The sequence below is a fragment of the Castor canadensis genome, chromosome 12, assembly GCF_047511655.1.
Source record: "Castor canadensis chromosome 12, mCasCan1.hap1v2, whole genome shotgun sequence".
Lineage (NCBI taxonomy): Eukaryota > Metazoa > Chordata > Mammalia > Rodentia > Castoridae > Castor > Castor canadensis.
In genome coordinates this window covers 53,094,032-53,106,290 of record NC_133397.1, presented here as the reverse complement: position 1 = coordinate 53,106,290, position 12,259 = coordinate 53,094,032, and the positions used below count along the sequence as shown (strand labels likewise).

At 43.8% G+C, this 12,259-nt stretch overlaps 1 protein-coding gene across 2 annotated transcripts; it reads right to left on the bottom strand.

The window, feature by feature from the left end:
- Positions 1–7,032: 7,032 nt before the first annotated feature.
- C12H2orf74 (chromosome 12 C2orf74 homolog) lies at positions 7,033–9,657 on the bottom strand. Of its 2 annotated transcripts, XM_020185103.2 has the most exons (4): positions 9,012–9,657; positions 8,678–8,779; positions 8,129–8,303; positions 7,033–7,344 (listed from the first exon to the last, which is right to left on the bottom strand). In XM_020185103.2, the coding sequence occupies exons 1-4, from the start codon at positions 9,137–9,139 to the stop codon at positions 7,171–7,173; spliced, it is 579 nt and encodes a 192-aa protein (XP_020040692.2). In that variant the 5' UTR covers positions 9,140–9,657; the 3' UTR covers positions 7,033–7,170. The 2 variants fall into 2 exon arrangements, with proteins under 2 accessions (XP_020040692.2, XP_073907106.1); XM_074051005.1 differs by lacking the exon at positions 9,012–9,657 and having other exon boundaries at positions 8,678–9,000.
- Between the last annotated feature and the right edge of the window lie 2,602 nt (positions 9,658–12,259).

Sequence of the window (12,259 nt, the reverse complement as noted above, 5' to 3'; positions counted from 1 at the left end):
TAGGAGAGGTTATTCCAGACAAAGAACACATCAGCAAAGATGTGCAAATTAGAGCCAGGCGTGGTGGCTCACACTTGTCATCCTATCTACTCCAGAGGTGGAAGTAGGAGAATAGAGAATCTGAGGTCAGCTGGGACAAAATACGTGAGATCCTATCTCAAAAACAAGTTGTCAACCCTAGAGACCAAAGGTCCTTTGTCTTCTCATTTCTCTACAAATTTACTGTTCTTTGTTGAAGTTGCTATATAAGCTGAGATTCAAAGCCATCCTTTTTTTTTTTTGTTCGCAGTACTGGGATTTGAACTCAGGGCCTTACACTTGCTAGGTAGGCACTCTACCATTTGAGCCATTCTACCAGCCCCTTTTGTGCTGTTTTTTTTCCCCCTTTTTAAATGTTTTTAATGCTTTTCAAGTGGGGAGTGCTTGTTGCTATGGTCAGAGGCTGCGCTGATAGCCGAGTGTACCCCATGCTTCTCCCCCCCAACTCCTCACTCCTCCAGGAATAAAAAGGGACCGTGTCCCAACTTGATGCCCCATGTGGTAGAATGTCATCTCCACTCTGGCCCTGCCTACTCCCCAAAATCTCCCCCAAGCCCAGGAGAAGGGGTTGTCCGGGTCTCCTAGGAGCTGATGATATGCCTGGACAAGGTTTTGTGCTTGGTGCCCAGCACCAGGTGAGTGATAACCACCTCTACAGCCTGCAGCTTCCCATTTTTGGGAGGGATGGAGCACATCTTATAGGTGACCTCCTCACCTTCCACTGGAACATACTGCCCTTCCATGTCAGAGCTGAGCAAGAAAATGTACTGGCCACGGTTGGCTGGGGTGATGAAGCCATGGCCCTTGGACCTGCAGAAACACTTGCAGATTCCTTTGTAGACCGAGCCCTAGGAAACCCACACTGTCCTGGTGACACGCTCTGCTCTGCCAAGTGCTTCACTCCTCTTGGACTGTGAGAGTTGTGCTGGTTTTTTTTTTTTTTTTTTCAAGATAGCATCTTGCAAACTATTTGCCTGGGCTGGCTTTGAACCGTGGTCCTCCCTCATCTCTGCCTCCTGAGTAGTAGGATTATAGGCGTGAGCCACTGGCACCTGGCTCAAAGTCACCCCCTAGAAAGTCACTCATTCTCTGGCTCTTTCTCATTCATACATAAAATATACCTAATAAACTTGTTTTTCTCTTCTTAATGTCTTCGTTGCAGTCTATTCCAACTAAGAACCTCTAGGGGTTCCTTTCCCCCTACATAACAAAGTGGTAACAATAAAATAATATGAAACAAGATATGCTTTTATTTCCCTCTTACGTGGCAAGTGAGGAAACACACAAGCTTGGGGACCTAGACTTGCATTCACACATTCACATGTAGCTTTCCATCGGGGTCCCACATGGCCTTTTCAGTTCTAGCCAGCCTGTCCACATTCCAGCCACCAAAACAAGAGAAAGGGCAAGAGAAGAGGCTGCTCCCATCCTGTGAGACACCCCTAACACTTCTGCTCAGATCCTGCTGGCCAGAACACAGCACATAGCAACACCTATGGTAAGCAAGGATGGTCAGCCATGTGCACTGCTAATGTCTGGGAATTCTGTTACCAATAACAAGGGAAGAATGGAACTTGTATGGAACGCATCCATACAAGTAAAGCTCTCAGAACATCCTCAGGCATGTAGGAAGCACACAGGAATGCTGTTGTCTTATTCTCCCCTCCACCGACCTCCAAAGACTCTTGAATTCATGTTTCAAGCCTAGACTTCTCAGTCAAATCACATTTTGCAGGAATGGGTCAGCCTTAATATCATTGCCAGATTCAGTCAGTGAATAAGACAACCCTGGAGGTGGTGTTAGCACAAATTCAGTATCCCAGTACAGCAGGTGGGGTCCTCCCTCAATTAGGCATCCCGGCAGGAGATATGAAGCACATTTTCTTCCATCATTTCCATCCCACTTTTTTTTTTTTGGCAGTACTGGGGTTTGAACTCAGGACCTCATGCTTGCTAGGTAAACACTCTACCACTTTAGCTACACCCTCAGCCCCTTGTGCTTTAGTTATTTTTCAAGTAGGATATCATGTCTCTCCCTATCAGCATAGGATGAAAATCCTCCCACTTCTTCCTCCAGCATAGCTGGGGTCATATGAATGGACCACTACACCAGCTTGTTTGTCCCAGTAACTTTTTATTGGGGCTGGCCTCGAACCAAAATTTTCAGTTTCCAAGTAGCTGGGATTATAGGCACAAGCCACTGTGCCCCGCCCTACTCCACACATACTTGTTTAGGAGAGACTCTCTGCCACCCTACCCAACCCTGCGCCCCAAAAGTGACTTAAGTTGAAAATGTATTTCTCCTTCACCATGATAGTCTGGGCTAGTGGGTCAGAATCAGTGTAGTGTGTTTGACTTCCGTATTCTCTCCCGCAAGAAGAAGAAATGACGAAAAGCAAGCATGTTCGTTCCTTTTAAGGCTGACTTAGAAGTTGTGAGCATCAACATGTGCTCAGCACTTAGTGACAGGCAGCCCCTAAAACACTGGCGAAGGGACTGTTTCACAAGAAGAGAAGTGGACTGGGTATCGGGAGAACCAGCTGCAATTTCTACTCACAGCCAGCTTCAGAAGCCTGCTCCTCCTCCTATGTCTGCCCTGTTTTCCCTCAGGAAGCCTTGCAGAGGGCATAACCATGTATACAGTGGTCCAAGGCCGGTGTCTCCAGGGCGGCAGTCTAGGCTTCCTATCACATGGTGGGGTGGTCTTGCTCACCCCTCAGCATTCTCAAGTTGTTCCCTGCTCTGCCTTACCTTGTCTTGCTGTCACTTTTTACTTATTGCATCATCTTCTTAACAGTCCTCTGCTCTGCTGCCTCTTTCCCCTTCAGCCCCCTCCCTCCCAGCAGCTTTCCTGATAGACTTGCTCCACTGTCCCCTGGCGTGGCTCCCTGGAGGTTGGTCCTACCTGCCTTCCCAGCCCCACAGCTATAGCTGTGCCTTTCAGTTTCAAGACCCTCTGCCTGCTGGGCCCTTTCCACTCCCACCTTACCACCAAGACTTTGTTCAAATATTTCTTCCTCTGCAAATGTCCTTGGTGTCCCCTTAGCTCTCAGTCACACTTCCCTCTGTGACGGGTGGCAGGCAAGCTAACAGCTCTGCAATGGAGGGCATTTGCAATGGGCAGTGTCTTCTGAGGGCTTTTTGGGGGAGGACTGGAGTTTGATCTCAGGGCCTCATGCTTATTGGGGAGGCACACTTCCACTTGAGCCAAGCCTACAGCATATTTGACTTTTTTTTTCTTTTTTTGTGGAACTGGGGTTTGAAAGCTGGTGCTCTACTGCTTGAGCCGCACCTCTAGTCCATTTTGCTGGGGTTATTTTACAGATGGGGTTCTCATGGACTATTTGCCTAGGCTGGCCTTGAACTGTGATCCTCCCAATCTCAGCCTCCCAAGTAGAAAGGATTACAGGTGTGAGCCATCAGTGCCAGTTTACAAGTGCTCTTGACCACTATTGAAGTCAAGTACTCCCAGAGAGGATTTGTGCGTTTGCTTTTCCTGGTTCCCTGAAGCAGTCCCCACTTGAGACTCCTCTAGGATGGCCCTCGCTTTTCCCTGCCTCTTGGTGGTGATGCCCCTGTGAAGTCCCCTCTCCTTGAGTGTGGGCTGAACTAGTTGAGTCATTTCCAAAGTTTAGAATGCAGTAAATGAGGGGACTCCAGGGTGGGTCACCAAAAGACTGTTCGCCTTCTTGCTAGCACACTCAGTTACTCACTCACCCATTGTTGCTTTTCTCTCTGAGCCTCAGTCTGGAGGAAGCATGCAGGTGGACTCATTAGTAATGTTTTACGATTGTATTATACATTCCAGGCAGAGGGATTGCCGGGGAAGGTGCATTTACTTTTCATTTTGATAAACTACCTGGTTATCCTCTAGAAACATTTACCAAGTCAGCTTCCATCTCATGAGCAAGCCCTGCACTCACTTCTTTGTCCCCTTACCAGTATTGCCATCTTTCTAATATTCGACAGTTTGATAGATTAAAAAGCAAAATCAGAACAAGCTCTTCATATAGCCCAGGCTGGCTTCAAACTTTTGATCCTCCTGTCTCAGCCTCTTTCTTGGGTGCTGAGGTTTAAGGCATGAACCACCATGCCCAGCACTCATTGGACATTTGCCAACACTTCAAATTTAAGAGAGCTACACTCATCTAATCTTTTCACCCAAACTAGTCATTTCTCTGAGAGTTCCTGACATTCTCTCAAGTGTCCATAACTCAGGAGCCACCTTTGATCCTCCTCTTTCCATAGCTGACCGATAGAGAGAGAGAGAGAGAGAGAGAGAGAGAGAGACAGAGACAGAGAGTGTGTGTGTGTGTGTGTGTGTGTGTGTGTGTCTGTGTGTTTGCTGTATTTTGAAACAGAATCTCGCTTTGTAGCCCAAACTGGTTGTAAAAACCTCCTGCCTCAGCCTCCCAAGTGTTGGGATTATAGATGTGTGACACCACACACAGCTGTAACCAAGAATTCTTCATATTCTTATTATATCTCCTGACTCCAGATCCACATCTGAGTTGTCACTATGGTCATCTCCACTGACCTCCTGGTTGCTACTCTAACTAACCTAACCCTGGAGGAAGTCCTCATGGATTTGCAACTCAACTGTGTATCACAGTGTTCCTTAAAACTACTCAGAAGTGTAACTTTGGGCATCGACTCTTGGAGCTTTCATTTGCTTCTAAAATCAAAACAAGTTTACAAAGCAAATAAAAGCCACACAAAACCAATTCAAGTTACAATGAAGGTGATTCTGCTGACTATGCTGCTGCTTACACAAACACAAAGTAGATTCCTGGTTGCTGGGGACTGGGAAGGAAGAGCGCTGGGAGTCAGTGTTAAGGTACAGAGTTCCAGTTCTGCGAGGTGAAGAATTCTGTGGATGGATGGTTGTGTTGGTCATACAGCAAAGTGAATGTACTTACTATCACCAAACTGTATGGTTCAAAATGCTTAAGTGGTAAATAATGTGTATTTTAGCATAATAAAAGTAAAACATTTAATATTAACTAAAAGACTAAAAGTTTTTCTTTTGGTGGTACTGGGCTTTGAACTCAAGGCCTCTTGTTTGCTAGGTAGATGCTCTACCACTTGAGCCACACCCACAGCCATTTTTGCTTTGTTTATTTTGGGGAGAGTGTCTCACATTTTTACCCAGGCAAATCCAGGCAACAACCCACCTATTCATGCTTCCTACCTAGCTGGCCTCAAACCTCCATCCTCTTGATCTCTGCCTCCCAAGTAGCAGGATTACAGGCACAAGGCACCTTGCTTGTCTTAAAAGACCAACATTTTAATGTGCTTGTAGAAAACTCATGGACTCTGAATATTTTTGCAGACCCCCCTCCCCCACTGTCCCAAATGCTTTAATCCATTTTTGCCCCCATCCCTCTTTCTGGCCTGGGAGCCTAACAGTGACCTTTCGCTATATTTCACTGTTAAACTCTCCTTGACAGTAGCTTCAGCTATAGCTCCACACACAGCCTCACCTCCTTGCTTGACTTGTGCCTGCCTATCACTTTCATTATCCAATCCTTCCAATTGGTTGGACCACTTTTCCTCCTCCCAGTGGGATGGTCCCAGCCCACAGGGGCTTCCTTCCATCCCAATGTGTCCTTCTGACCCAGTTATCATTAGTCACACATTACCACATATCCTCCCAATTTTCAACAAACATTCATGGGTCACAGGCCATATACATGACAATGTGCAAAGCCCAAGTTAAGTGCTACATTTTATGTCTCTGTAATTGTTTGGATGATGTCATACTGGTCTGTGCTATTACATTCCACATATACTTTTATTCATTCACTCATTTAGAGATGAACTCTCACTATGTTGCCCAGGCTGGTCTCAAACTTGTGGACTAAAGTGATCCTCCTGCCTCAACCTCCCGAGTAGCTAAAATACGAGTACATGACACCATGCCTGCCTTGGACAGCAATTTTTTTTTTGGAATTGGGTTTTGAACTCAGAGTTTCATGTTTGCAAAGCAGGCACTCTACTGCTTGAGTCACATCTCCAATCCATTTTGGTCTGGCTATTTTTGAGGATGGGGTCTCTTGAACTATTTGCTTGACCTAGCCTTGAAGCTCAGTCCTCCTGATCTCAGCCTCTCAAGCAGCTAGGATTACAGGCATGAGTCATCAATTGAACAGTGAATTTTAAACGAGTGAAACTAAGGGCTGGCAGAGTGGCTCACGTGGTAGAGCACGTGCCTGGCAAACATGAGGCCCTGAGTTCAAATCCCAGTACTGCCCAAAAAAAAAAAAACCCAGCTAAACAAGTGAAATTGAGAATGGTATAATTTCGGGCTGGGCATGGTGGTTTGTGCCTGTAATCCTAGCAAGGTAGGAGTCAGTCCAGGCATAAAAGTTCACAAAACCCCATCTTAACCAATAAAAAACTGGGCATAGTAGGTGGACCAGAAGTAAAAATAGGAGGATCGCAGTCAAGGTCAGCCTGGGCATAAATGTGAGACCCTATTCAAAAAATAAAGCAAAGAAGGCTGGGGCATGACTCAAGTGGTAGAGTGCCTGCCTAGCAAGCTCAAGGCCCTGAGTTCAAACCCCAGTACCTCCAAAAAAATGGTATAATTTTAAGACTTGCCTAAAGTTAGTCTATTTTGTTGTTAGTAGTATTTTTTTTTTGTACCAATCTTAAAAAAAAAAAAGAGTTGTCAGTAGAGAAAAAGTTTCAGGACAAGTTCCATGGGGATTACACAATGGAAGGTCTGAGCCCTAGTTACTGGAAGTTTCTGTGCTGATAACTGTGACGTTAATTGCCATGACATCTGGGATCAGAGCACCCAGAGAATATGATTTCCCTAACAGACATGTGCACAAACAGAAGAACCTTTACTCATGTGTTAGGAGTGTTTGAGAGACAGAGTTTTAAAGATGCCAAATATAATCAAATTCACTGAACTCAGATTTGAGTTTTTAAAAATCTATATTTAAGCTCTGAGTGTTTTACTTACAGAATTTTGCACGTGGCCCACTTGTTTCTGCACAAAGGTAAAACACCGTCCATATCTGCTTAATTTCCCTCATTTTGCTGTTTCAACAAGACTTAGTCCCGCAGTCATTTCAATGTTAGTTAGTCAATGTTTGTTTCACTCTCAGCCTCTTTTGAGCTTCATTTTCTCTCTTTATGTTCTCGAGAACAGGTTTGAGGTACAGGGTATTCTTTCCCAAGATCCACAACAATTACCTCCTTAGAAAACGTCACTCCTTTTAAAGGTCTTTTTTGGCCATCAAAAGTTGAAGGATTTCCAGTGACAGGTATGGTTGATTTCTCCAAATTTTCACCCTTCAAGGGAGTAGGACAAAGAGCTTAAGTGATCAGTTTATGAACATAACGAGGCCTGCTTTTCACAAACACAGGCTCTATGTACATTGTGAATAAGAAGCAGGAAAAGAATTCCACAATGGTGTTGGGAAGCAGTGATAGTCCATCATGATGACATTACCTACAATGACACAAATACTCCTTGATGGTGTTTGCTAATATTCCTATAAAGTAGTCAAACCCAGAGGCCACCTGGACCATGACTCTGTTTTGGGCAGGGCATGGTTCTGTGGTGGGAAGGCATGTGCCTGTTGTCATTAGGAAGCCCTGGACATGGAACTTATATGTTTGGGTGCTGCTTTTGGAAGAGGCACTGGTCTAGTTCAATGATATGGAGACTTGGTCCTGAGCTCAGCCGCAGAGGGGAAGTGAACAACTTGTCTAATGTTTTCATCTGTAACATGAGAAGGTTGGGTCCCTAGATGACTACATGGTCTCTTACACCTCTAACATTCTAAGAGTCTAAGAAAAACAAAACAAATGGAGAATTGTTCAGAAAAGCAGGAATGTAAGAATGAAAAACAAGCGAGCTTCTAGATCTGGCAAATATACTAGTTTAAGAACATGAAATGATATGCTTAAAAGAATGGTTTAAATGATTAGATGCTGGACTCACTCCAGATACAAACCTAAGTTACCAGCAACCCCATCCCTTATGCTTTATTATACCCAGCTGGGAGCTTTTCCTTCTTATTCAGACAGAAATTCTAAACTGCCCCTTGAGGACAAAAAAACCCCACATTACCTCTTGATTGGTGTCATTAGCATCCTTAGGCTCTTGTGTCTCTTTTATTTTGTCCTCTTTTGCCTCCTCCTCTTCTCTGTTTTCTACTGGTGCATCTACCACTTCTTTACTCCGTCTCTGGACAAGAATGCTAGGCCCTGCTGGCGCTTTCAAGTCGATGACTTGCATTACAATCCTAGAAAAAAATCAAACAACATGCCAGATGTGGTGGCATACACAAGTCCCCACCCCTCACCCCATCTCAACAAACAAGCCAGGGATGTTGGCACTTGCCTATAATCCCAGCTACTTAGGAGATGGAGATAGGATTGTGGTCTGAAGCCACCAGTGAAAAGTTAGTGCAAACCCTATCTGAAAAACAAACTAAAAGCAATTGGACTGGGGAACATGGCTCAAGTGGGGCAGAACGTTGCTTAGAAAGTGTGAAACCCTGAGCTCAAATCATCAGTAAAAAAATAAATAAATAAAATAAAAATAAACAGGATTTTAAAAATTCATGCACCTTAGTCAACATTTTTACCTACAAAAATGTCTTAGGTATAGACTTACTTTTCTTGCTCTCCTGGATTGTTTGTCACAATAGAATTTAAACAATCTTCAATATCGTTACCATCTGTTTTTCCTGTCTTTTCATCTTTCTTGCCTTGGAAACTAAAAATGATCAAGGAAGAAAAATCAGAAAAAGCAAGAATGGTTCTGACTATAAGGTATAGTGTGGGAATCTCTCTTTTAAACAGGAAATTATCATTTCTAAAACCCTGAAATGGAAAAGTAGGTAGCTGCTGCATTACTTGTTCTATTTTAAATTATTCCATATATTATCTAGATACATTTCCAAGTGTAACCTGAAATCTGATCCCAATTTATCAACATGGATTTATACCATTTATATAAAAAAACCATCAATAAAAGGAAGATGCAAATGAAGCAAATTAGAAGGATGATGAAGATAGTGATTGCTGTGGTTTCAAAGCTCATAGGGCCAGATTTAGAAAACTGGTCCATTCTCATAAACACAGATTATCCAATCATTTTTCTTCCATCTCAGTTTGAATGTAGTTCTCTTGTTCTTTTAAGTTTTCTAGAAACAGAAGAATAAAAGGATATTTTCATTGATGTTCTTTTGATCCATTGAGCTTCATAAAAGATGCCCTACTTGTTTTGGTGGTAGTGACTCACACTGGCTAATTTCTCTCCATAAATGTGGTGGGGGCTGAGGTGGCCAGAGGGGAGACTGAGCTGGGACACGTTGATCACTCAGCTCACCTCCCCTCACCCCAAAAACGATCAGAATCCAGAGGAGAGAGGAATTGGAGCAGCTGGAGCCAAACCCAGGTCCCCATTCTTCTCTTTTCAATGACATCACAGAACCATGGAACCACTGAACTGGAGGCAGGAAAACCACTACATTCCTCTGAGCTGTAGACCACCCTCTCATCTGAGAGGTGTGGGTGGAAGCCATAAAAAAGCACTGTCTTGATCATTCTTTAGCCAAGGATTTTCTTCCTACTTTCAAGGCCTCATTTTCCTCTCCTCATCTAAGCCTGACTCTGCTTCTTTAACAGACCTGAACAATTAGTCCACTCACTTATAAAATCCTCCTTTCACAACTCTCAGGTTGGTAATTAACTTACTCTAACAGCTTTTCCCCAGCATGAACAGCCCATATTCTCTGAATCCTACCTCACTAGGCCTACTTCCTGGACACAAGGAAACTAGCAGCAACAAAGGCCATGACGTGAGGAAGCAGGAGTAGAACAAGATGATCAGTGTGAAGGTGAACTTTGACCCTGCCCTAACTTCAGGTAAGAGTGATGCCCATGGCAAGGACGGAGAGGGTGGAGTTTGGATTCTGAGAAGAAAGAAGGAATACGACAGTTACAGAAGAATATTCACATTTACAGAGGTCAGGGTGAGCCTGGCATCTTAGTCCATGTTGCGCTGCTATCACAGAGTATCACAGATTGGACAATTTTTGTAATGAATAGAGACCTATTTCCTACAGTTTGGAAGATTGGGAGGCCCAAGATCAAGGTGTAGCAGCGTAGGGCCCAGCCTACCTGCTTCCAGTTAGTGCCCTGAATGCTGGCTTTCCACTGGGGAGGAATGCTATGTGCTCCACGGCAGAAGGGAGACAGACAGTAACATCCTCACAAGCCCCTTTACAACTGCATTAATCCATTCCTGAGGCCCTGCCAGACAGCTCTCCAAAAGACCTACCTCCATCAGAGATTATGTTCCCAACATGAATTTTGGAGGGAATACATTCAAATGATACCAAGGGGTCTTTGCACTGCAGAGACACTGGCTCCCAAAGGGTGGGGACTGCAGCTCCTTTATCATTGGATGCTCCAAGTCATTCTGCAAATGTTGACTGAATGTGTGTGTGTGTGCAGAATTTGTTGAAGGGTTCATGTGAACATTGGAGCCACATCCAATGGATGACTCGTCCAGATAAAGTTCCCAGGTGAAGGTTCAGAGTCTGTCTCACACTTCTTACTCTACATAGCAGCCAGAACAACTTCAAGAACCCGAGAGCTGCGGATGAGGCTCAGTGGCACAGCACTTGCCCAACATCCGCAGGGCCCTGGGTTTGATCCCCAGCAGTACCAAAAAAATAATAAAAATAAAAATAAAATAACATCAGAACTGGGCATGTATCTAATAACTCAAACAATATAGTGAAGATTAACACTTTTGTGCCCTCTACTGTGTGGATATTATACCTCAGTAAAAAGGGAGCAAGGCTGAGCAAGGGGGCTCATGCCTATAATTCCAGCTACTTGAGAGGCAGAGGTTAGCAAGATTGTGGTTTTAGGATAGCCTGGGCAAAAAGTTAGTGAGACCCGATTTCAAACATTTCTGGGTGTGGTGGCTCTCCTGTCATCCTAGCTATGTAGGAAACATAAATAGGATTGCAGTCCAGGCTTTCCAGGGTGAAAATGAAAGACCCTATTAGAAAAATAACTAAAGCAAAAAGGGTTAGTAAAGTGACTCAAGTGGTAGAGTGCCTGCCTACCAAGCACAAGGCCCTGAGTTCAAACCCCAGTACCACCACAAAAAAACAAAAAAAAGAAGGAAAAGAGGCCCCCATGCCATGCTGGTTTGAGAGAAGTACACAGAGTAGTGCTAGCCTAGGGCACACTGCTGCGAGTTGGTCCTGTCTCTAAACCATCTACCACATACTTGGAGGAGGGAGACTTGCTGAAAAGATGTGGCAGCAGAGCACATGAAGGGTGACATGTGTTCTGCTGCCACTGAAGGGCTGTGTCAGAAGGGCTTTCACTGAATGTGGCTTGGGGAATTGATAGCTTAAATTTATGTGTATAGTTAACAAAATTCTGGAAAATGGAAGGTTATCCAACTTTGGTTGGATAAATCACATTTTTTTCCCTGTAGTACTGAGGTTTGAACTCAGGGCCTCATGCTTGCTAGGCAGGGGTATACTACTGGAGCCACTCTGCCAGTCCTATTTTGTGTTGGGTATTTTCAAGATAGGGTCTCGAGAACTGTTTCTGGCATTTGGCAGGCACTCTACCACTTGAACCACTCCACCAGCCCTTCTAAATCACATTTTATGTGCAGTGTACTGTAAACTCTGTGAAGTTATGGGAGCAGGTCTCCAGGGTCTAAGAAAGTACACCTGGAACACAGATGTTAAAATAAATTATTTAGGGCAGCACATTACCACCAATTCAGCAGAAAAATACAAGGATTATAAGAGAATACCATGAACAATTATATGCTACACAACTGGATAACCTAAATGAAATGGAAAATATCTAAGAAACACAAAACCTATCATGACTAAGTCATAAAGAAACAAAATCTGAATAGACCTATAACAAGCCTGTATCAATAATAATAATAATAATAATAATAATAAAAATCCTAAATGACCTGGCTTCCCTTGTGAATTCTACCAAATTTTTAAAGAAGAACTAACACTAATCTTTCTCAAACTATTCTAAAAAATTAAAGAGGGAACATTTTCTTATCATTCTATTTGACTGGCATTACCCTGATATCACAGTTAGAAAAAGGCACTATAAGAAAACTAATATCCCTTGCAAATATTGATTCAAAAGTCCTCAACAAAGCTGAGTGCCAGTGACTCACACCTGTAGTCCT